Genomic DNA, 24,040 nt, shown 5'->3' with positions numbered 1-24,040 from the left:
TGACACCCCCAGCTTCCTCAGTCTGGACGGTTTGGTAAAATGAAGAGGAGGGAACTATGGAGATATTATCTGCATCAATTATACTATTATCTTTGGTGAAAAACTCAGGAGCGGGGCTGCCTCCCCTTGTACTGTCTGTAACTGCAGAGAACAGCTCATCTTCATTGCTTGCATCCTCTGTGAATATGATGGTTTTGCTGGTTGAGGGTTGAGACACATGTAGGACCATAGTAGGTGTTTGTTCAGTTAGGTCAGTCTTGGCCTGGCTGCTACTGGGAGTGATGATCACGACCTGTTGATCTGTAACGCCGTGATATATAATGGAGGGAATGGGGGTGGACATCAATGTGAGCCCATCTTGCTTATGTTCACTGCTAGAGCTTGCTGTGGTGAAGTCAACTACAGTGTGATCACTTACTGAAGCTCCAACTGTATGGGGAGACATAGTTGTATGAGAGGATTGCGTTCTGTGCTCAGCTTCAATAATGTCATTTTTCCCAGTGCTCGAAACAGGAGGATCTGTTGTTTCAGAAGTGACGGGGCTTTCTGTATCTAGAGTAATTTCACCCTCTTGTGAGGAAACCTGCTCATCAGAGGTTGGTGTAACTGAAACAAAGGTTTCGGTTTCACCTGTTGCTTCTCCAAATGTGACACTGTCTATTAGTGATGGCTTTGAGGTGAAAATCTCAGTGGTTTGGTCACCAGAAATCTCTCCCTCTGTCGAAGTCAAGGCTGGACTTGGTGTTTGTTTTTCAGTTGCAGATACAGACGTGCTAACTGCTTCGGTAGATGTGACGGCATATACTGTTGTTATGTTTGGCTTCTCAGTGCTGTAGAGAGATGAAGCTGAAGTTACAGCAGATTTTGGAATATCAGATATTCCACTCTCATGCAATGCTGTTGTTGTTTTAGGTTTCTCTGTGCTGAACAGGGAAGACACTGTAGGCAATACATTAGTGGTATGGTCGCCTGAACCAACCTCTTCTGTATACACTGAGCTCATATATGTGGAGGTAGCAGTACTACTCAAAGGCAGCTCAGCTGGCCTTTCAGTTAGTCCTGTGGAGGAAGGCGCTGTTTCCAAAAGTAAGGGTTGTTTGCTAACAGCAGAGTCAAAACTCTCAACAATATCCAATAAACCTGAAGATGTAACCGTGGAGACAGCTGGAGACTCTGTGTTATAAACAGCTGAAGATGACACAGAGGACGTTGGAGAGAACATATCAGCTGAGCTCTCCTGAACTGTTGAAGTGTACATTTTAGGAGACACTGTTTTCGTATTGTCAGTGCTGTAAAGCGGAGAAGCAGCAGTGCCAGCAGGTGTTTGTGTAACAACATCGTCAGTGGACATATCTGTTGTTTGGTCACTTGAGCTCTCGTCAGTGACAGCAACAGCACTAGAGGACAAAGTGGTTTGTTTTGTAGCTGCTGCAGTAGTGGACATCACTGGAGAGCTTGTGACTGGTACAAATGTCGTTGACCCATCAAAAGAGTCATCCTCACCTGAAGAGTCATCTGTGAAGTTTCCACTGAACAGTTCAATAATGTAAGTCTCAGTGCTAGTCATATGTGGTGATTGGGTTGATGACATAAATTCCTTGGTAAGCAGTGAACTGGAGTGAGTAGCAGATGCAGCACTTAACATGTCACTCTCAGTCTCATCTGTGGCCACAGCAAATTCATCCTGCGGTCTTGTGGTAGTCTCAGTGGATAACTCTGCACCAGATCCGTCTGGACTTGAACTGGAATCATCCCCCTCAGTTGAGCTCTCTATGTCAATATAAGGAGAGGTTTCCCTTGAGGTAAATACTGTGACACTGGGGATTGCCATGGGTTCAGAGGTTTTAAGTGTATAAGGACTTGTCGTGACTGTTGTAAAGTCTGTATTACTTGAACTTTCCTCCTCAGTAAATGTGGATGTAATTGATGGTCTGAATGTGGTTGTAGCTACAGTTTGTTCGATCGAGGGTTGCTCAGCTGCTGTTGGTGTTTTCAGGGGAGTTTCATTTGTGGATGCGGATGAAATAAAATCACCACTGCCTGACTCAGATACTGATGCTGTCACTGCCTCAGTTGTGGTAGAAAATTGGGTGACAGTGCTGGAAGGCTTGGTAGTTGTTCTCACAAAGGTACTTAAAGATTCAGTTGATGCGATTGGCAGTGCTGTTGTCGTCTCTGTGCTAAACAATGAGGAGACTGTGGGAACTGTAGTGTCTTTGCCAGACATCTCAGTAGTCTGTTCACCTGAGCTCTCCTTACCTGCCGTCGAGAAAGAAGAACTTGTCTCTTGTGCTTCAGCTGGCACTGATGTTGGTTTCTCAATACTGTAGAGTGATGAAGCTGATGGAAAAGCTGTTGTTGAAGTATCAGTTGTTTCACTTTCTGATGCTGTTTCAGCTTTTGTACTTGATACACTGAATGGAGAAAAGACCTCCTTTGTTGTTTCAATACTTTTGTCTCCAATGTCTGTTACTGCAGATGATGTATCACGAGATGTGGCTGCTGTTGTCCCAGTGCTATCCAGAGAAGCCATAGCTGTTACAGAGGAGGTTTGACTGGACATGTCTTGGGTTTGGATGCCTGAGCCATCGTCGTCTGTTGTAGTGAGAATGGAACTTTGACCTGCCATTCCAGTAACAGGAGAAATTGAGGACTTCTCTGTCCGACTTGTGACAGCAATTTCTTGTTCTGTGACTGACAGTGCTGTTGTCTTCTCTGTGCTAAACAATGACGAGGCTGTCGGACGTTCAGTGTCTTTGCTGGACATCTCAGTAGTTTGTTCACGTGAGCTGTCCTCATCTGCCTTTGAGAAGGTAGAACTTCTCTCTGGTGTTACTGATGCATCCTCAGTCTGACTTGTGGTTACAGTCTCTTGTGTTTCAGCTGACCCTGATGTTGGTTTCTCAGTACTGTAGAGTGATGAAGCTGATGGAAAAGCTGTTTTTGAAGTAGCGCTCGTTTCACTTTCATGCAATGCTGTGACTGATGGTGAAACTGTACTCAACACTGAAGAGACAGTAGTTGCCATGATGATTGAATCTTCTGTGAAGTCTACAGTGATGTCTCCAGAGCCGTCTATCTCTGTGGTAAAGAGGACTGATGCTGTTTCAGCTTTTGTGGTTGATCCACTGAATGGAGGAATGAACTCCTTTGTTGTTGTTTCAATACCTTTATCTTCAGTGTCTGTTACTGCAGATGATGTATCAAGAGATGTGGCTGCTGTTGTCCCAGTGCTATCCAGAGAAGTCATAGCTGTAATAGAGGAGGTTTGACTGGACATGTCTTGGGTTTGGATGCCTGAGCCATCTTCGTCTGTTGTAGTGAGAATGGAACTTTGATCTGTCATTGCAGTAACAGGAGAGATTGAGGACTTCTCTGTCCGACTTGTCACAGCACTTTCTACTGTGACTGGCAGTGCTGTTGTCTTCTCTGTGCTAAACAATGAGGAGACTGTGGGAACTGTAGTGTCTTTGCCAGACATCTCAGTGGTCTGTTCATCTGAGCTCTCCTGATCTGCCGTCGAGAAAGAAGAACTTGTCTCTTGTGTTTCAGCTGACACTGATGTTGGTTTCTCAGTACTGTAGAGTGATGAAGCTGATGGAAAAGCTGTTCTTGAAGTAGCACTTGTTTCACTTTCATGCAGTGCTGTGACTGATGGTGAAACTGTACTCCACACTGAGGAAGCAGTAGTTGTCGTGATGATTGAATCTTCTGTGAAGTCTACAGTGATGTCTCCAGAGCCGTCTATCTCTGTGGTAAAGAGGACTGATGCTGTTTCAGCTTTTGTGGTTGATCCACTGAATTTTGTGGTTGATCCACTGAATGTTGTGGTTGATCCACTGAATGAAGAAAATGGCTCCTTTGTTGTTGTGTCAGTACTAATACCTTTATCTTCAATGTCTGTTACTGCAGATGATGTATCAAGAGATGTGGCTGCTGGTGTCCCAGTGCTATACAGAGAAGACATAGCTGAAACAGAGGAGGGTTGACTGGACATGTCTTGGGTTTGGATGCCTGAGCCATCTTCGTCTGTTGTAGTCATAATAGAGCTGTCCTCATCTGCCGTTGAGAAAGTAGAACTTCTCCCTGGTGTGACTGATGCTTCCTCAGTCTGACTTGTGGTTACAGTCTCTTGGGTTTCAGCTGACAGTGATGTTGGTTTCTCAGTACTGTAGAGTGATGAAGCTGATGGAAAAGCTGTTTTTGAAGTAGCACTTGTTTCACTTTCATGCAATGCTGTGACTGATGGTGAAACTGTACTCAACACTGGAGAGACAGTAGTTGCCGTGATGATTGAATCTTCTGTGAAGTCTACAGTGATGTCTCCAGAGCCGCCTGCCTCTGTGGTAAAGAGGACTGATGCTGTTTCAGCTTTTGTGGTTGATCCACTGAATGGAGGAATGAACTCCTTTGTTGTTGTTTCAATACCTTTATCTTCAGTGTCTGTTACTGCAGATGATGTATCAAGAGATATGGGTGCTGTTGTCCCAGTGCTATCCAGAGAAGTCATAGCTGTAATAGAGGAGGTTTGACTGGACATGTCTTGGGTTTGGATGCCTGAGCCATCTTCGTCTGTTGTAGTGAGAATGGAACTTTGATCTGTCATTGCAGTAACAGGAGAGATTGAGGACTTCTCTGTCCGACTTGTCACAGCACTTTCTTCTGTGACTGGCAGTGCTGTTGTCTTCTCTGTGCTAAACAATGAGGAGACTGTGGGAACTGTGGTGTCTTTGCCAGACATCTCAGTGGTCTGTTCATCTGAGCTCTCCTGATCTGCCGTCGAGAAAGAAGAACTTGTCTCTTGTGTTTGAGCTGACACTGATGTTGGTTTCTCAGTACTGTAGAGTGATGAAGCTGATGGAAAAGCTGTTCTTGAAGTAGCACTTGTTTCACTTTCATGCAGTGCTGTGACTGATGGTGAAACTGTACTCCACACTGAGGAAGCAGTAGTTGTCGTGATGATTGAATCTTCTGTGAAGTCTACAGTGATGTCTCCAGAGCCGTCTATCTCTGTGGCAAAGAGGACTGATGCTGTTTCAGCTTTTGTGGTTGATCCACTGAATGCCGTGGTTGATCCACTGAATGCCGTGGTTGATCCACTGAATGAAGAAAATGGCTCCTTTGTTGTTGTGTCAGTACTAATACCTTTATCTTCAATGTCTGTTACTGCAGATGATGTATCAAGAGATGTGGCTGCTGGTGTCCCAGTGCTATACAGAGAAGACATAGCTGAAACAGAGGAGGGTTGACTGGACATGTCTTGGGTTTGGATGCCTGAGCCATCTTCGTCTGTTGTAGTCATAATAGAGCTGTCCTCATCTGCCGTTGAGAAAGTAGAACTTCTCCCTGGTGTGACTGATGCTTCCTCAGTCTGACTTGTGGTTACAGTCTCTTGGGTTTCAGCTGACAGTGATGTTGGTTTCTCAGTACTGTAGAGTGATGAAGCTGATGGAAAAGCTGTTTTTGAAGTAGCACTTGTTTCACTTTCATGCAATGCTGTGACTGATGGTGAAACTGTACTCAACACTGGAGAGACAGTAGTTGCCGTGATGATTGAATCTTCTGTGAAGTCTACAGTGATGTCTCCAGAGCCGCCTGCCTCTGTGGTAAAGAGGACTGATGCTGTTTCAGCTTTTGTGGTTGATCCACTGAATGGAGGAATGAACTCCTTTGTTGTTGTTTCAATACCTTTATCTTCAGTGTCTGTTACTGCAGATGATGTATCAAGAGATATGGGTGCTGTTGTCTCAGTGCTATCCAGAGAAGTCATAGCTGTAATAGAGGAGGTTTGACTGGACATGTCTTGGGTTTGGATGCCTGAGCCATCTTCGTCTGTTGTAGTGAGAATGGAACTTTGATCTGTCATTGCAGTAACAGGAGAGATTGAGGACTTCTCTGTCCGACTTGTCACAGCACTTTCTTCTGTGACTGGCAGTGCTGTTGTCTTCTCTGTGCTAAACAATGAGGAGACTGTGGGAACTGTGGTGTCTTTGCCAGACATCTCAGTAGTCTGTTCATCTGAGCTCTCCTGATCTGCCGTCGAGAAAGAAGAACTTGTCTCTTGTGTTTCAGCTGACACTGATGTTGGTTTCTCAGTACTGTAGAGTGAAGAAGGTGATGGAAAAGCTGTTCTTGAAGTAGCACTTGTTTCACTTTCATGCAATGCTGTGACTGATGGTGAAACTGTACTCCACACTGAGGAAGCAGTAGTTGTCGTGATGATTGAATCTTCTGTGAAGTCTACAGTGATGTCTCCAGAGCCGTCTATCTCTGTGGCAAAGAGGACTGATGCTGTTTCAGCTTTGGTGGTTGATACACTGAATGGAGAAAAGACCTCCGTTGTTGTTTCAATACTTTTGTCTTCAATGCCTGTGACTGCAGATGATGTATCAAGAGATGTGGCTGTTGTTGTCCCAGTGCTATACAGAGATGATGTAACTGTAACAGAAGAGGTTTGACTGGACATGTCTTGGGTTTGGATGCCTGAGCCATCTTCGTCTGTTGTAGTGAGAATGGAACTTTGATCTGTCGTTGCAATAACAGGAGAGATTGAGGACTTCTCTGTCCGACCTGTGACAGCACTGTGTTCTGTGACCGGCAGTGCTGTTGTCTTCTCTGTGCTAAACAATGACGAGGCTGTCGGACGTTCAGTCTCTTTGCTGGACATCTCAGTGGTTTGTTCAAGTGAGCTGTCCTCATCTGCCGTTGAGAAAGTAGAACTTCTCTCTGGTGTGACTGATGCATCCTCAGTCTGACTTGAGGTTACAGTCTCTTGTGTTTCAGCTGACAGTGATGTTGGTTTCTCAGTACTGTCGAGTGATGAAGCTGATGGAAAAGCTGTTTTTGAAGTATCAGTTGTTTCACTTTCATGCAATGCTGTGACTGATGGTGAAACTGTACTCAACACTGAAGAGACAGTAGTTGCCATGATGATTGAATCTTCTGTGAAGTCTACAGTGATGTCTCCAGAGCCGTCTATCTCTGTGGTAAAGAGGACTGATGCTGTTTCAGCTTTTGTGGTTGATCCACTGAATGGAGGAATGAACTCCTTTGTTGTTGTTTCAATACCTTTATCTTCAGTGTCTGTTACTGCAGATGATGTATCAAGAGATATGGGTGCTGTTGTCCCAGTGCTATCCAGAGAAGTCATAGCTGTAATAGAGGAGGTTTGACTGGACATGTCTTGGGTTTGGATGCCTGAGCCATCTTCGTCTGTTGTAGTGAGAATGGAACTTTGAACTGTCATTGCAGTAACAGGAGAGATTGAGGACTTCTCTGTCCGACTTGTCACAGCACTTTCTACTGTGACTGGCAGTGCTGTTGTCTTCTCTGTGCTAAACAATGAGGAGACTGTGGGAACTGTAGTGTCTTTGCCAGACATCTCAGTGGTCTGTTCATCTGAGCTCTCCTGATCTGCCGTTGAGAAAGAAGAACTTGTCTCTTGTGTTTGAGCTGACACTGATGTTGGTTTCTCAGTACTGTAGAGTGAAGAAGGTGATGGAAAAGCTGTTCTTGAAGTAGCACTTGTTTCACTTTCATGCAATGCTGTGACTGATGGTGAAACTGTACTCCACACTGAGGAAGCAGTAGTTGTCGTGATGATTGAATCTTCTGTGAAGTCTACAGTGATGTCTCCAGAACCATCTGTCTCTGTGGTAAAGAGGACTGATGCTGTTTCAGCTTTTATACTTGAAACACTGAATGGAGAAAAGACCTCCGTTGTTGTTTCAATACTTTTGTCTTCAATGCCTGTTACTGCAGATGATGTATCAAGAGATGTGGCTGCTGTTGTCCCAGTGCTATCCAGAGAAGCCATAGCTGTAATAGAGGAGGTTTGACTGGACATGTCTTGGGTTTGGATGCCTGAGCCATCTTCATCTGTTGAAGTCAAAACAGAGCTGTCCTCATCTGCCTTTGAGAAGGTAGAACTTCTCTCTGGTGTGACTGATGCTTCCTCAGTCTGACTTGTGGTTACAGTCTCTTGTGTTTCAGCTGACAGTGATGTTGGTTTCTCAGTACTATCGAGTGATGAAGCTGATGGAAAAGCTGTTTTTGAAGTATCAGTTGTTTCACTTTCATGCAATGCTGTGACTGATGGTGAAACTGTACTCCACACTGAAGAGACAGTAGTTGCCGTGATGGTTGACTCTTCTGTGAAGTCTACAGTGATGTCTCCAGAACCATCTGTCTCTGTGGTAAAGAGGACTGATGCTGTTTCAGCTTTGGTGGTTGATACACTGAATGGAGAAAAGACCTCCGTTGTTGTTTCAATACTTTTGTTTTCAATGTCTGTTACTGCAGATGATGTATCAAGAGATGTGGCTGTTGTTGTCCCAGTGCTATCCAGAGAAGTCATAGCTGTAATAGAGGAGGTTTGACTGGACACGTCTTGGGTTTGGATGCGTGAGCCATCTTCATCTGTTGAAGTCAAAACAGAGCTGTCCTCATCTGCCTTTGAGAAGGTAGAACTTCTCTCTGGTGTGACTGATGCTTCCTCAGTCTGACTTGTGGTTACAGTCTCTTGTGTTTCAGCTGACAGTGATGTTGGTTTCTCAGTACTGTAGAGTGATGAAGCTGATGGAAAAGCTGTTTTTGAAGTAGCACTTGTTTCACTTTCATGCAATGCTGTGACTGATGGTGAAACTGTTCTCCACACTGAAGAGACAGTAGTTGCCGTGATGATTGAATCTTCTGTGAAATCTGCAGTAATGTCTCCAGAACCGTCTGTCTCTGTGGTAAAGAGGACTGATGCTGTTTCAGCTTTGGTGGTTGATACACTGAATGGAGAAAAGACCTCCGTTGTTGTTTCAATACTTTTGTCTTCAATGTCAATTACTGCAGATGATGTATCAAGAGATGTGGCTGTTGTTGTCCCAGTGCTATCCAGAGAAGTCATAGCTGTAATAGAGGAGGTTTGACTGGACACGTCTTGGGTTTGGATGCCTGAGCCATCTTCGTCTGTTGTAGTGAGAATGGAACTTTGATCTGTCGTTGCAATAACAGGAGAGATTGAGGACTTCTCTGTCCGACTTGTGACAGCACTGTCTTCTGTGACCGGCAATGCTGTTGTCTTCTCTGTGCTAAACAATGAGGAGACTGTGGGAACTGTAGTGTCTTTGCCAGACATCTCAGTAGTCTGTTCATCTGAGCTCTCCTGATCTGCCGTTGAGAAAGAAGAACTTGTCTCTTGTGTTTCAGCTGACACTGATGTTGGTTTCTCAGTACTGTAGAGTGATGAAGCTGATGGAAAAGCTGTTCTTGAAGTAGCACTTGTTTCACTTTCATGCAATGCTGTGACTGATGGTGAAACTGTACTCCACACTGAGGAAGCAGTAGTTGTCGTGATGATTGAATCTTCTGTGAAGTCTACAGTGATGTCTCCAGAGCCGTCTATCTCTGTGGCAAAGAGGACTGATGCTGTTTCAGCTTTTGTGGTTGATCCACTGAATGTTGTGGTTGATCCACTGAATGAAGAAAAGGGCTCCTTTGTTGTTGTGTCAGTACTAATACCTTTATCTTCAATGTCTGTTACTGCAGATGATGTATCAAGAGATGTGGCTGCTGGTGTCCCAGTGCTATACAGAGAAGACATAGCTGAAACAGAGGAGGGTTGACTGGACATGTCTTGGGTTTGGATGCCTGAGCCATCTTCGTCTGTTGTAGTCATAATAGAGCTGTCCTCATCTGCCATTGAGAAAGTAGAACTTCTCCCTGGTGTGACTGATGCTTCCTCAGTCTGACTTGTGGTTACAGTCTCTTGTGTTTCAGCTGACAGTGATGTTGGTTTCTCAGTACTGTAGAGTGATGAAGCTGATGGAAAAGCTGTTTTTGAAGTAGCACTTGTTTCACTTTCATGCAATGCTGTGACTGATGGTGAAACTGTTCTCCACACTGAAGAGACAGTAGTTGCCGTGATGATTGAATCTTCTGTGAAATCTGCAGTAATGTCTCCAGAACCGTCTGTCTCTGTGGTAAAGAGGACTGATGCTGTTTCAGCTTTGGTGGTTGATACACTGAATGGAGAAAAGACCTCCGTTGTTGTTTCAATACTTTTGTCTTCAATGTCAATTACTGCAGATGATGTATCAAGAGATGTGGCTGTTGTTGTCCCAGTGCTATCCAGAGAAGTCATAGTTGTAATAGAGGAGGTTTGACTGGACACGTCTTGGGTTTGGATGCCTGAGCCATCTTCGTCTGTTGTAGTGAGAATGGAACTTTGATCTGTCGTTGCAATAACAGGAGAGATTGAGGACTTCTCTGTCCGACTTGTGACAGCACTGTCTTCTGTGACTGGCAATGCTGTTGTCTTCTCTGTGCTAAACAATGAGGAGACTGTGGGAACTGTAGTGTCTTTGCCAGACATCTCAGTAGTCTGTTCATCTGAGCTCTCCTGATCTGCCGTTGAGAAAGAAGAACTTGTCTCTTGTGTTTCAGCTGACACTGATGTTGGTTTCTCAGTACTGTAGAGTGATGAAACTGATGGAAAAGCTGTTCTTGAAGTAGCACTTGTTTCACTTTCATGCAATGCTGTGACTGATGGTGAAACTGTACTCCACACTGAGGAAGCAGTAGTTGCCGTGATGATTGAATCTTCTGTGAAGTCTACAATGATGTCTCCAGAGCCCTCTATCTCTGTGGCAAAGAGGACTGATGCTGTTTCAGCTTTTGTAGTTGATCCACTGAATGTCGTGGTTGATCCACTGAATGTCGCGGTTGATCCACTGAATGAAGAAAAGGGCTCCTTTGTTGTTGTTTCAGGACTAATACTTTTATCTTCAGTGTCTGTTACTGCAGATGATGTATCAAGAGATGTGGCCACTGGTGTCCCAGTGCTATACAGAGAAGACATAGTTGTAACAGAGGAGGTTTGACTGGACATGTCTTGGGTTTGGATGCCTGAGCCATCTTCGTCTGTTGTAGTGAGAATGGAACTTTGATCTGTCGTTGCAATAACAGGAGAGATTGAGGACTTCTCTGTCCGACTTGTGACAGCACTGTCTTCTGTGACCGGCAATGCTGTTGTCTTCTCTGTGCTAAACAATGAGGAGACTGTGGGAACTGTAGTGTCTTTGCCAGACATCTCAGTAGTCTGTTCATCTGAGCTCTCCTGATCTGCCGTTGAGAAAGAAGAACTTGTCTCTTGTGTTTCAGCTGACACTGATGTTGGTTTCTCAGTACTGTAGAGTGATGAAGCTGATGGAAAAGCTGTTCTTGAAGTAGCACTTGTTTCACTTTCATGCAATGCTGTGACTGATGGTGAAACTGTACTCCACACTGAGGAAGCAGTAGTTGTCGTGATGATTGAATCTTCTGTGAAGTCTACAGTGATGTCTCCAGAGCCGTCTATCTCTGTGGTAAAGAGGACTGATGCTGTTTCAGCTTTTGTGGTTGATCCACTGAATTTTGTGGTTGATCCACTGAATGTTGTGGTTGATCCACTGAATGAAGAAAAGGGCTCCTTTGTTGTTGTGTCAGTACTAATACCTTTATCTTCAATGTCTGTTACTGCAGATGATGTATCAAGAGATGTGGCTGCTGGTGTCCCAGTGCTATACAGAGAAGTCATAGCTGAAACAGAGGAGGGTTGACTGGACATGTCTTGGGTTTGGATGCCTGAGCCATCTTCGTCTGTTGTAGTCATAATAGAGCTGTCCTCATCTGCCGTTGAGAAAGTAGAACTTCTCCCTGGTGTGACTGATGCTTCCTCAGTCTGACTTGTGGTTACAGTCTCTTGGGTTTCAGCTGACAGTGATGTTGGTTTCTCAGTACTGTAGAGTGATGAAGCTGTTGGAAAAGCTGTTTTTGAAGTATCAGTTGTTTCACTTTCATGCAATGCTGTGACTGATGGTGAAAATGTACTCAACACTGAAGAGACAGTAGTTGCCGTGATGATTGACTCTTCTGTGAAATCTGCAGTAATGTCTCCAGAACCGTCTGTCTCTGTGGTAAAGAGGACTGATGCTGTTTCAGCTTTTGTGGTTGATACACTGAATGGAGAAAAGACCTCCGTTGTTGTTTCAATACTTTTGTCTTCAATGTCAGTTACTTCAGATGATGTATCAAGAGATGTGGCTGTTGTTGTCCCAGTGCTATCCAGAGAAGTCATAGCTGTAATAGAGGAGGTTTGACTGGACATGTCTTGGGTTTGGATGCCTGAGCCATCTTCGTCTGTTGTACTGAGAATGGAACTTTGATCTGTCATTGCAGTAACAGGAGAGATTGAGGACTTCTCTGTCCGACTTGTCATAGCACTTTCTACTGTGACTGGCAATGCTGTTGTCTTCTCTGTGCTAAACAATGAGGAGACTGTGGGAACTGTAGTGTCTTTGCCAGACATCTCAGTAGTCTGTTCATCTGAGCTCTCCTGATCTGCCGTCGAGAAAGAAGAACTTGTCTCTTGTGTTTCAGCTGACACTGATGTTGGTTTCTCAGTACTGTAGAGTGATGAAGCTGATGGAAAAGCTGTTCTTGAAGTAGCACTTGTTTCACTTTCATGCAATGCTGTGACTGATGGTGAAACTGTACTCAACACTGAAGAGACAGTAGTTGCCCTGATGATTGAATCTTCTGTGAAGTCTACAGTGATGTCTCCGGAGCCGCCTGCCTCTGTGGTAAAGAGGACTGATGCTGTTTCAGCTTTTGTGGTTGATCCACTGAATGGAGAAAAGACCTCCGTTGTTGTTTCAATACTTTTGTCTTCAATGTCAGTTACTGCAGATGATGTATCAAGAGATGTGGCTGTTGTTGTCCCAGTGTTATACAGAGAAGTCATAGCTGTAATAGAGGAGGTTTGACTGGACATGTCTTGGGTTTGGATGCCTGAGCCATCTTCGTCTGTTGTAGTGAGAATGGAACTTTGATCTGTCATTGCAGTAACAGGAGAGATTGAGGACTTCTCTGTCCGACTTGTCATAGCACTTTCTACTGTGACTGGCAGTGCTGTTGTCTTCTCTGTGCTAAACAATGAGGAGACTGTGGGAACTGTAGTGTCTTTGCCAGACATCTCAGTAGTCTGTTCATCTGAGCTCTCCTGATCTGCCGTTGAGAAAGAAGAACTTGTCTCTGGTGTTTCAGCTGGCACTGATGTTGGTTTCTCAGTACTGTCGAGTGATGAAGCTGATGGAAAAGCTGTTCTTGAAGTAGCACTTGTTTCACTTTCATGCAATGCTGTGACTGATGGTGAAACTGTACTCCACACTGAGGAAGCAGTAGTTGTCGTGATGATTGAATCTTCTGTGAAGTCTACAGTGATGTCTCCAGAGCCGTCTATCTCTGTGGCAAAGAGGACTGATGCTGTTTCAGCTTTTGTGGTTGATCCACTGAATTTTGTGGTTGATCCACTGAATGTTGTGGTTGATCCGCTGAATGAAGAAAAGGACTCCTTTGTTGTTGTGTCAGTACTAATACCTTTATCTTCAATGTCTGTTACTGCAGATGATGTATCAAGAGATGTGGCTGCTGGTGTCCCAGTGCTATACAGAGAAGACATAGCTGAAACAGAAGAGGGTTGACTGGACATGTCTTGGGTTTGGATGCCTGAGCCATCTTCGTCTGTTGTAGTCATAATAGAGCTGTCCTCATCTGCCGTTGAGAAGGTAGAACTTGTCCCTGGTGTGACTGATGCTTCCTCAGTCTGACTTGTGGTTACAGTCTCTTGTGTTTCAGCTGACAGTGATGTTGGTTTCTCAGTACTGTAGAGTGATGAAGCTGTTGGAAAAGCTGTTTTTGAAGTATCAGTTGTTTCACTTTCATGCAATGCTGTGACTGATGGTGAAACTGTTCTCCACACTGAAGAGACAGTAGTTGCCGTGATGATTGAATCCTCTGTGAGGTCTACAGTGATGTCTCCAGAGCCGTTTATCTCTGTGGCAAAGAGGACTGATGCTGTTTCAGCTTTTGTAGTTGATCCACTGAATGTCGTGGTTGATCCACTGAATGCCGTGGTTGATCCACTGAATGAAGAAAAGGGCTCCTTTGTTGTTGTTTCAGGACTAATACCTTTATCTTCAGTGCCTGTTACTGCAGATGATGTATCAAGAGATGTGACTGCTGGTGTCCCAGTGCTATACAGAGAAGACATAGCTGTAACAGAGGAGGTTTGACTGGACATGTCTTGGGTTTGGATGCCTGAGCCATCTTCATCTGTTGAAGTCAAAACAGAGTTGTCCTCATCTGCCATTGAGAAAGTAGAACTTCTCTCCGGTGTGACTGATGCTTCCTCAGTCTGACTTGTGGTTACAGTCTCTTGTGTTTCAGCTGACACTGATGTTGGTTTCTCAGTACTGTAGAGTGATGAAGCTGATGGAAAAGCTGTTTTTGAAGTAGCACTTGTTTCACTTTCATGCAATGCTGTGACTGATGGTGAAACTGTACTCAACACTGAAGAGACAGTAGTTGCCATGATGATTGAATCTTCTGTGAAGTCTACAGTGATGTCTCCAGAGCCGTCTATCTCTGTGGTAAAGAGGACTGATGCTGTTTCAGCTTTTGTGGTTGATCCACTGAATGGAGGAATGAACTCCTTTGTTGTTGTTTCAATACTTTTATCTTCAGTGTCTGTTACTGCAGATGATGTATCAAGCGATGTGGCTGCTCGTGTCCCAGTGCTATCCAGAGAAGACGTTGTTGTAACAGAGGAGGTTTGACTGGACATGTCTTGGGTTTGGATGCCTGAGCCATCCTCGTCTGTTGTAGTGAGAATGGAACTTTGATCTGTCATTGCAGTAACAGGAGAGATTGAGGACTTCTCTGTCCGACTTGTGACAACACTGTCTTGTTCTGTGACTGACAGCACTGTTGTCTTCTCTGTGCTAAACAATGACGAGGCTGTCGGATGTTGAGTGTCTTTGCTGGACATCTCAGTAGTTTGTTCACGTGAGCTGTCCTCATCTGCCGTTGAGAAGGTAGAACTTCTCTCTGGTGTTACTGATGCATCCTCAGTCTGACTTGTGGTTACAGTCTCTTGTGTTTCAGCTGACACTGATGTTGGTTTCTCAGTACTGTAGAGTGATGAAGCTGATGGAAAAGCTGTTTTTGAAGTAGCACTCGTTTCACTTTCATGCAGTGCTGTGACTGATGGTGAAACTGTACTCAACACTGAAGAGACAGTAGTTGCCGTGATGATTGACTCCTCTGTGAAATCTGCAGTGATGTCTCCAGAACCGTCTGTCTCTGTGGTAAAGAGGACTGATGCTGTTTCAGCTTTTGTGGTTGATCCACTGAATGGAGAAAAGACCTCCTTTGTTGTTGTTTCAGTACTATTACTTTTATCTTCAATGTCTGTTACTGCAGATGATGCATCAAGCGATGCGGCTGCTGTTGTCCCAGTGCTATCCAGAGAAGTCATAGCTGTAATAGAGGAGGTATGACTAGACATGTCTTGGGTTTGGATGCTTGAGCCATCTTCGTCTGTTGTAGTGAGAATGGAACTTTGATCTGTCATTGCAGTAACAAGAGAGATTGAGGACTTCTCTGTCCGACTTGTCACAGAACTGTCTTGTTCTGTGACTGGCAGTGCTGTTGTCTTTTCTGTGCTAAACAATGAGGAGACTGTGGGAACTGTAGTGTCTTTGCCAGACATCTCAGTAGTCTGTTCACCTGAGCTCTCCTGATCTGCCGTCGAAAAAGAAGATCTTGTCTCTTGTGTTTCAGCTGACACTGATGTTGGTTTCTCAGTACTGTCGAGTGATGAAGCTGATGGAAAAGCTGTTCTTGAAGTAGCACTTGTTTCACTTTCATGCAATGCTGTGACTGATGGTGAAACTGTACTCAACACTGAAGAGACAGTAGTTGCCCTGATGATTGAATCTTCTGTGAAGTCTACAGTGATGTCTCCGGAGCCGCCTGCCTCTGTGGTAAAGAGGACTGATGCTGTTTCAGCTTTTGTGGTTGATCCACTGAATGGAGAAAAGACCTCCGTTGTTGTTTCAATACTTTTGTCTTCAATGTCAGTTACTGCAGATGATGTATCAAGAGATGTGGCTGTTGTTGTCCCAGTGTTATACAGAGAAGTCATAGCTGTAATAGAGGAGGTTTGACTGGACATGTCTTGGGTTTGGATGCCTGAGCCATCTTCGTCTGTTGTAGTGAGAATGGAACTTTGATCTGTCATTGCAGTAACAGGAGAGATTGAGGACTTCTCTGTCCGACTTGTCATAGCACTTTCTACTGTGACTGGCAGTGCTGTTGTCTTCTCTGTGCTAAACAATGAGGAGACTGTGGGAACTGTAGTGTCTTTGCCAGACATCTCAGTAGTCTGTTCATCTGAGCTCTCCTGATCTGCCGTTGAGAAAGAAGAACTTGTCTCTGGTGTTTCAGCTGGCACTGATGTTGGTTTCTCAGTACTGTAGAGTGAAGAAGCTGATGGAAAAGCTGTTCTTGAAGTAGCACTTGTTTCACTTTCATGCAATGCTGTGACTGATGGTGAAACTGTACTCCACACTGAGGAAGCAGTAGTTGTCGTGATGATTGAATCTTCTGTGAAGTCTACAGTGATGTCTCCAGAGCCGTCTATCTCTGTGGCAAAGAGGACTGATGCTGTTTCAGCTTTTGTGGTTGATCCACTGAATTTTGTGGTTGATCCACTGAATGTTGTGGTTGATCCGCTGAATGAAGAAAAGGACTCCTTTGTTGTTGTTTCAGGACTAATACCTTTATCTTCAGTGCCTGTTACTGCAGATGATGTATCAAGAGATGTGGCTGCTGGTGTCCCAGTGCTATGCAGAGAAGACATAGCTGAAACAGAGGAGGGTTGACTGGACATGTCTTGGGTTTGGATGCCTGAGCCATCTTCGTCTGTTGTAGTCATAATAGAGCTGTCCTCATCTGCCGTTGAGAAGGTAGAACTTCTCCCTGGTGTGACTGATGCTTCCTCAGTCTGACTTGTGGTTACAGTCTCTTGTGTTTCAGCTGACAGTGATGTTGGTTTCTCAGTACTGTAGAGTGATGAAGCTGTTGGAAAAGCTGTTTTTGAAGTAGCACTTGTTTCACTTTCAAATGATGCTGTGACTGATGGTGAAACTGTTCTCCACACTGAAGAGACAGTAGTTGCCGTGATGATTGAATCCTCTGTGAGGTCTACAGTGATGTCTCCAGAGTCGTTTATCTCTGTGGCAAAGAGGACTGATGCTGTTTCAGCTTTTGTAGTTGATCCACTGAATGTCGTGATTGATCCACTGAATGCCGTGGTTGATCCACTGAATGAAGAAAAGGGCTCCTTTGTTGTTGTTTCAGGACTAATACCTTTATCTTCAGTGCCTGTTACTGCAGATGATGTATCAAGAGATGTGACTGCTGGTGTCCCAGTGCTATACAGAGAAGACATAGCTGTAACAGAGGAGGTTTGACTGGACATGTCTTGGGTTTGGATGCCTGAGCCATCTTCATCTGTTGAAGTCAAAACAGAGCTGTCCTCATCTGCCATTGAGAAGGTAGAACTTCTCTCCGGTGTGACTGATGCTTCCTCAGTCTGACTTGTGGTTACAGTCCCTTGTGTTTCAGCTGACCGTGATGTTGGTTTCTCAGTACTGTAGAGTGATGAAGCTGATGGAAAAGCTGTTTTTGAAGTAGCACTTGTTTCACTTTCATGCAATGCTGTGACTGATGGTGAAACTGTACTCAACACTGAAGAGACAGTAGTTGCCATGATGATTGAATCTTCTGTGAAGTCTACAGTGATGTCTCCAGAGCCGTCTATCTCTGTGGTAAAGAGGACTGATGCTGTTTCAGCTTTTGTGGTTGATCCACTGAATGGAGGAATGAACTCCTTTGTTGTTGTTTCAATACTTTTATCTTCAGTGTCTGTTACTGCAGATGATGTATCAAGCGATGTGGCTGCTCGTGTCCCAGTTCTATCCAGAGAAGACGTTGTTGTAACAGAGGAGGTTTGACTGGACATGTCTTGGGTTTGGATGCCTGAGCCATCCTCGTCTGTTGTAGTGAGAATGGAACTTTGATCTGTCATTGCAGTAACAGGAGAGATTGAGGACTTCTCTGTCCGACTTGTGACAACACTGTCTTGTTCTGTGACTGACAGCGCTGTTGTCTTCTCTGTGCTAAACAATGACGAGGCTGTCGGATGTTGAGTGTCTTTGCTGGACATCTCAGTAGTTTGTTCACGTGAGCTGTCCTCATCTGCCGTCGAGAAGGTAGAACTTCTCTCTGGTGTTACTGATGCATCCTCAGTCTGACTTGAGGTTACAGTCTCTTGTGTTTCAGCTGACACTGATGTTGGTTTCTCAGTACTGTAGAGTGATGAAGCTGATGGAAAAGCTGTTTTTGAAGTAGCACTCGTTTCACTTTCATGCAATGCTGTGACTGATGGTGAAACTGTACTGAACAATGAAGACACAGTAGTTGCCGTGATGATTGACTCCTCTGTGAAATCTGCAGTGATGTCTCCAGAACCATCTGTCTCTGTGGTAAAGAGGACTGATGCTGTTTCAGCTTTTGTGGTTGATCCACTGAATGGAGAAAAGACCTCCTTTGTTGTTGTTTCAGTACTATTACTTTTATCTTCAATGTCTGTTACTGCAGATGATGTATCAAGCGATGCGGCTGCTGTTGTCCCAGTGCTATCCAGAGAAGTCATAGCTGTAATAGAGGAGGCATGACTGGACATGTCTTGGGTTTGGATGCTTGAGCCATCTTCGTCTGTTGTAGTGAGAATGGAACTTTGATCTGTCATTGCAGTAACAAGAGAGATTGAGGACTTCTCTGTCCGACTTGTCACAGAACTGTCTTGTTCTGTGACTGGCAGTGCTGTTGTCTTTTCTGTGCTAAACAATGAGGAGACTGTGGGAACTGTAGTGTCTTTGCCAGACATCTCAGTAGTCTGTTCACCTGAGCTCTCCTGATCTGCCGTCGAAAAAGAAGAACTTGTCTCTTGTGTTTCAGCTGACACTGATGTTGGTTTCTCAGTACTGTCGAGTGATGAAGCTGATGGAAAAGCTGTTTTTGAAGTAGCACTTGTTTCACTTTCAAATGATGCTGTGACTGATGGTGAAACTGTACTCCACACTGAAGAGACAGTAGTTGCCGTGATGATTGAATCTTCTGTGAAGTCTACAATGATGTCTCCAGAGCCCTCTATCTCTGTGGCAAAGAGGACTGATGCTGTTTCAGCTTTTGTAGTTGATCCACTGAATGTCGTGGTTGATCCACTGAATGTCGCGGTTGATCCACTGAATGAAGAAAAGGGCTCCTTTGTTGTTGTTTCAGGACTAATACTTTTATCTTCAGTGTCTGTTACTGCAGATGATGTATCAAGAGATGTGGCCACTGGTGTCCCAGTGCTATACAGAGAAGACATAGTTGTAACAGAGGAGGTTTGACTGGACATGACTTGGGTTTGGATGCCTGAGCCATCTTCGTCTGTTGTAGTCATAATAGAGCTGTCCTCATCTGCCATTGAGAAAGTAGAACTTCTCTCTGGTGTGACTGATGCTTCCTCAGTCTGACTTGTGGTTACAGTCTCTTGTGTTTCAGCTGACCGTGATGTTGGTTTCTCAGTACTGTAGAGTGATGAAGCTGATGGAAAAGCTGTTTTTGAAGTAGCACTCGTTTCACTTTCATGCAATGCTGTGACTGATGGTGAAACTGTACTCAACAATGAAGACACAGTAGTTGCCGTGATGATTGACTCCTCTGTGGAATCTGCAGTGATGTCTCCAGAACCGTCTGTCTTTGTGGTAAAGAGGACTGATGCTGTTTCAGCTTTTGTGGTTGATCCACTTAATGGAGAAAAGACCTCCTTTGTTGTTGTTTCAGTACTAATACCTTTATCTTCAATGTCAGTTACTGCAGATGATGTATCAAGCGATGTGGCTGCTGTTATCCCAGTGCTATCCAGAGATGCCATAGCTGTAATAGAGGAGGTTTGACTGGACATGTCTTGGGTTTGGATGCCTGAGCCATCCTCGTCTGTTGTAGTGAGAATGGAACTTTGATCTGTCATTGCAGTAACAGGAGAGATTGAGGACTTCTCTGCCCGACTTGTCACAGAACTCTCTTGTTCTGTGCCTGACAGTGCTGTTGTCTTCTCTGTGCTAAACAATGATGAGGCTGTCGGACGTTCAGTGTCTTTGCTGGACATCTCAGTAGTTTGTTCAAGTGAGCTGTCCTCATCTGCCGTTGAGAAGGTAGAACTTCTCTCTGGTGTGACTGATGCTTCCTCAGTCTGACTTGTGGTTACAGTCTCTTGTGTTTCAGCTGACACTGATGTTGGTTTCTCAGTACTGTAGAGTGATGAAGCTGATGGAAAAGCTGTTTTTGAAGTAGCACTCGTTTCACTTTCATGCAATGCTGTGACTGATGGTGAAACTGTACTGAACAATGAAGACACAGTAGTTGCCGTGATGATTGACTCCTCTGTGAAATCTGCAGTGATGTCTCCAGAACCGTCTGTCTCTGTGGTAAAGAGGACTGATGCTGTTTCAGCTTTTGTGGTTGATCCACTGAATGGAGAAAAGACCTCCTTTGTTGTTGTTTCAGTACTATTACTTTTATCTTCAATGTCTGTTACTGCAGATGATGTATCAAGCGATGCGGCTGCTGTTGTCCCAGTGCTATCCAGAGAAGTCATAGCTGTAATAGAGGAGGTTTGACTAGACATGTCTTGGGTTTGGATGCTTGAGCCATCTTCGTCTGTTGTAGTGAGAATGGAACTTTGATCTGTCATTGCAGTAACAAGAGAGATTGAGGACTTCTCTGTCCGACTTGTCACAGAACTGTCTTGTTCTGTGACTGGCAGTGCTGTTGTCTTTTCTGTGCTAAACAATGAGGAGACTGTGGGAACTGTAGTGTCTTTGCCAGACATCTCAGTAGTCTGTTCACCTGAGCTCTCCTGATCTGCCGTCGAAAAAGAAGAACTTGTCTCTTGTGTTTCAGCTGACACTGATGTTGGTTTCTCAGTACTGTCGAGTGATGAAGCTGATGGAAAAGCTGTTTTTGAAGTAGCACTTGTTTCACTTTCAAATGATGCTGTGACTGATGGTGAAACTGTACTCCACAATGAAGAGACAGTAGTTGCCGTGATGATTGAATCTTCTGTGAAGTCTACAATGATGTCTCCAGAGCCCTCTATCTCTGTGGCAAAGAGGACTGATGCTGTTTCAGCTTTTGTAGTTGATCCACTGAATGTCGTGGTTGATCCACTGAATGTCGTGGTTGATCCACTGAATGAAGAAAAGGGCTCCTTTGTTGTTGTTTCAGGACTAATACTTTTATCTTCAGTGTCTGTTACTGCAGATGATGTATCAAGAGATGTGGCTGCTGGTGTCCCAGTGCTATACAGAGAAGACATAGTTGTAACAGAGGAGGTTTGACTGGACATGTCTTGGGTTTGGATGCCTGAGCCATCTTCGTCTGTTGTAGTCATAATAGAGCTGTCCTCATCTGCCATTGAGAAAGTAGAACTTCTCTCTGGTGTGACTGATGCTTCCTCAGTCTGACTTGTGGTTACAGTCTCTTGTGTTTCAGCTGACCGTGATGTTGGTTTCTCAGTACTGTAGAGTGATGAAGCTGATGGAAAAGCTGTTTTTGAAGTAGCACTCGTTTCACTTTCATGCAATGCTGTGACTGATGGTGAAACTGTACTCAACAATGAAGACACAGTAGTTGCCGTGATGATTGACTCCTCTGTGGAATCTGCAGTGATGTCTCCAGAACCGTCTGTCTCTGTGGTAAAGAGGACTGATGCTGTTTCAGCTTTTGTGGTTGATCCACTTAATGGAGAAAAGACCTCCTTTGTTGTTGTTTCAGTACTAATACCTTTATCTTCAATGTCAGTTACTGCAGATGATGTATCAAGCGATGTGGCTGCTGTTATCCCAGTGCTATCCAGAGATGCCATAGCTGTAATAGAGGAGGTTTGACTGGACATGTCTTGGGTTTGGATGCCTGAGCCATCCTCGTCTGTTGTAGTGAGAATGGAACTTTGATCTGTCATTGCAGTAACAGGAGAGATTGAGGACTTCTCTGTCCGACTTGTCACAGAACTCTCTTGTTCTGTGTCTGACAGTGCTGTTGTCTTCTCTGTGCTAAACAATGACGAGGCTGTCGGACGTTCAGTGTCTTTGCTGGACATCTCAGTAGTTTGTTCAAGTGAGCTGTCCTCATCTGCCGTTGAGAAGGTAGAACTTCTCTCTGGTGTGACTGATGCTTCCTCAGTCTGACTTGTGGTTACAGTCTCTTGTGTTTCAGCTGACACTGATGTTGGTTTCTCAGTACTGTAGAGTGATGAAGCTGATGGAAAAGCTGTTCTTGAAGTAGCACTCGTTTCACTTTCATGCAATGCTGTGACTGATGGTGAAACTGTACTCAACAATGAAGACACAGTAGTTGCTGTAATGATTGACTCTTCTGTGAAATCTGCAGTAATGTCTCCAGAACCGTCTGTCTCTGTGGTAAAGAGGATTGATGCTGTTTCAGCTTTTGCGGTTGATCCACTGAATGGAGGAATGGACTCCTTTGTTGTTGTTTCAATACTTTTATCTTCAATGTCTGTTACTGCAGATGATGTATTAAGAGATGTGGCTGCTGTTGTCCCAGTGCTATCCAGAGATGCCATAGCTGTAACAGAGGAGGTTTGACTGGACATGTCTTGGGTTTGGATGCTTGAGCCATCTTCATCTGTTGTCGTGAGAATGGAACTTTGATCTGTCATTGCAGTAACAGGAGAGATTGAGGACTTCTCTGTCCGACTTGTGACAGCACTGTCTTGTTCTGTGACTGGCAGTGCTGTTGTCTTCTCTGTGCTAAACAATGAGGAGATTGTGGGACCTGTAATGTCTTTGCTGGACGTCTCAGTAGTTTGTTCAAGTGAGCTGTCCTCATCTGCCGTTGAGAAAGTAGAACTTCTCTCTGGTGTGACTGATGCTTCCTCAGTCTGATTTGTGGTTACAGTCTCTTGTGTTTCAGCTGACCCTGATGTTGGTTTCTCAGTACTGTAGAGTGATGAAGCTGATGGAAAAGCTGTTTTTGAAGTAGCACTTGTTTCACTTTCATGCAATGCTGTGACTGATGGTGAAACTGTACTCAACACTGAAGAGACAGTAGTTGCTGTAATGATTGACTCTTCTGTGAAATCTGCAGTAATGTCTCCAGAACCGTCTGTCTCTGTGGTAAAGAGGACTGATGCTGTTTCAGCTTTTGTGGTTGATCCACTGAATGGAGGAATGGACTCCTTTGTTGTTGTTTCAATACTTTTATCTTCAATGTCTGTTACTGCAGATGATGTATTAAGAGATGTGGCTGCTGTTGTCCCAGTGCTATCCAGAGATGCCATAGCTGTAACAGAGGAGGTTTGACTGGACATGTCTTGGGTTTGGATGCTTGAGCCATCTTCATCTGTTGTCGTGAGAATGGAACTTTGATCTGTCATTGCAGTAACAGGAGAGATTGAGGACTTCTCTGTCCGACTTGTGACAGCACTGTCTTGTTCTGTGACTGGCAGTGCTGTTGTCTTCTCTGTGCTAAACAATGAGGAGATTGTGGGACCTGTAATGTCTTTGCTGGACGTCTCAGTAGTTTGTTCAAGTGAGCTGTCCTCATCTGCCGTTGAGAAAGTAGAACTTCTCTCTGGTGTTACTGATGCTTCCTCAGTCTGACTTGTGGTTACAGTCCCTTGTGTTTCAGCTGACCCTGATGTTGGTTTCTCAGTACTGTAGAGTGATGAAGCTGATGGAAAAGCTGTTTTTGAAGTAGCACTTGTTTCACTTTCATGCAATGCTGTGACTGATGGTGAAACTGTACTCAACACTGAAGAGACAGTAGTTGCCGTAATGATTGACTCTTCTGTGAAATCTGCAGTAATGTCTCCAGAACCGTCTGTCTCTGTGGTAAAGAGGACTGATGCTGTTTCAGCTTTTGTGGTTGATCCACTGAATGGAGGAATGGACTCCTTTGTTGTTGTTTCAATACTTTTATCTTCAATGTCTGTTACTGCAGATGATGTATTAAGAGATGTGGCTGCTGTTGTCCCAGTGCTATCCAGAGATGCCATAGCTGTAACAGAGGAGGTTTGACTGGACATGTCTTGGGT

General features: G+C 44.4%; 2 protein-coding genes across 2 annotated transcripts in view; both read right to left on the bottom strand.

Moving 5' to 3' along the window:
* The window catches only part of LOC139332128 (brevican core protein-like), a 60,296-nt gene that overhangs the window by 10,870 nt on the left and 25,386 nt on the right, over positions 1-24,040 (bottom strand). The window lies entirely within an intron of this gene.
* Positions 415-24,001, bottom strand: LOC139332095 (serine-rich adhesin for platelets-like). The gene is made up of 23 exons (XM_070963808.1): positions 23,203-24,001; positions 21,850-22,242; positions 21,220-21,519; positions 20,326-20,892; positions 19,858-20,250; positions 19,228-19,527; positions 18,592-18,900; positions 17,866-18,261; positions 17,242-17,541; positions 10,768-11,349; positions 10,156-10,440; positions 8,896-9,396; positions 8,300-8,574; positions 7,930-7,978; positions 7,069-7,440; positions 6,888-7,002; positions 5,770-6,794; positions 5,146-5,445; positions 4,510-4,818; positions 3,886-4,185; positions 3,253-3,558; positions 2,474-2,928; positions 415-429 (listed from the first exon to the last, which is right to left on the bottom strand). Exons 1-23 carry the CDS (start codon positions 23,999-24,001, stop codon positions 415-417), a joined length of 8,646 nt encoding a protein of 2,881 aa, XP_070819909.1.

The sequence above is a fragment of the Chaetodon trifascialis genome, chromosome 6 (assembly GCF_039877785.1).
Source record: "Chaetodon trifascialis isolate fChaTrf1 chromosome 6, fChaTrf1.hap1, whole genome shotgun sequence".
NCBI lineage: Eukaryota > Metazoa > Chordata > Actinopteri > Chaetodontiformes > Chaetodontidae > Chaetodon > Chaetodon trifascialis.
Note: the sequence above shows the minus strand (reverse complement) of the source record. Positions and strands in the feature narration are given on the sequence as shown.

What these genes read in the sequence shown, in the direction of transcription:
- LOC139332095 (XM_070963808.1), bottom strand. Translation starts at nt 24,001, where the DNA reads ATGGCATCTCTGGATAGCACTGGGACAACAGCAGCCACATCTCTTAAT. An exon ending in AACCTCCTCTATTACAGCTA is followed by an intron (nt 21,520 to 21,849) that starts TGGCATCTCTGG and finishes CTTTTCCATCAG; the next exon opens with CTTCATCACTCTACAGTACT. An exon ending in AACCTCCTCTATTACAGCTA is followed by an intron (nt 19,528 to 19,857) that starts TGGCATCTCTGG and finishes CTTTTCCATCAG; the next exon opens with CTTCATCACTCTACAGTACT.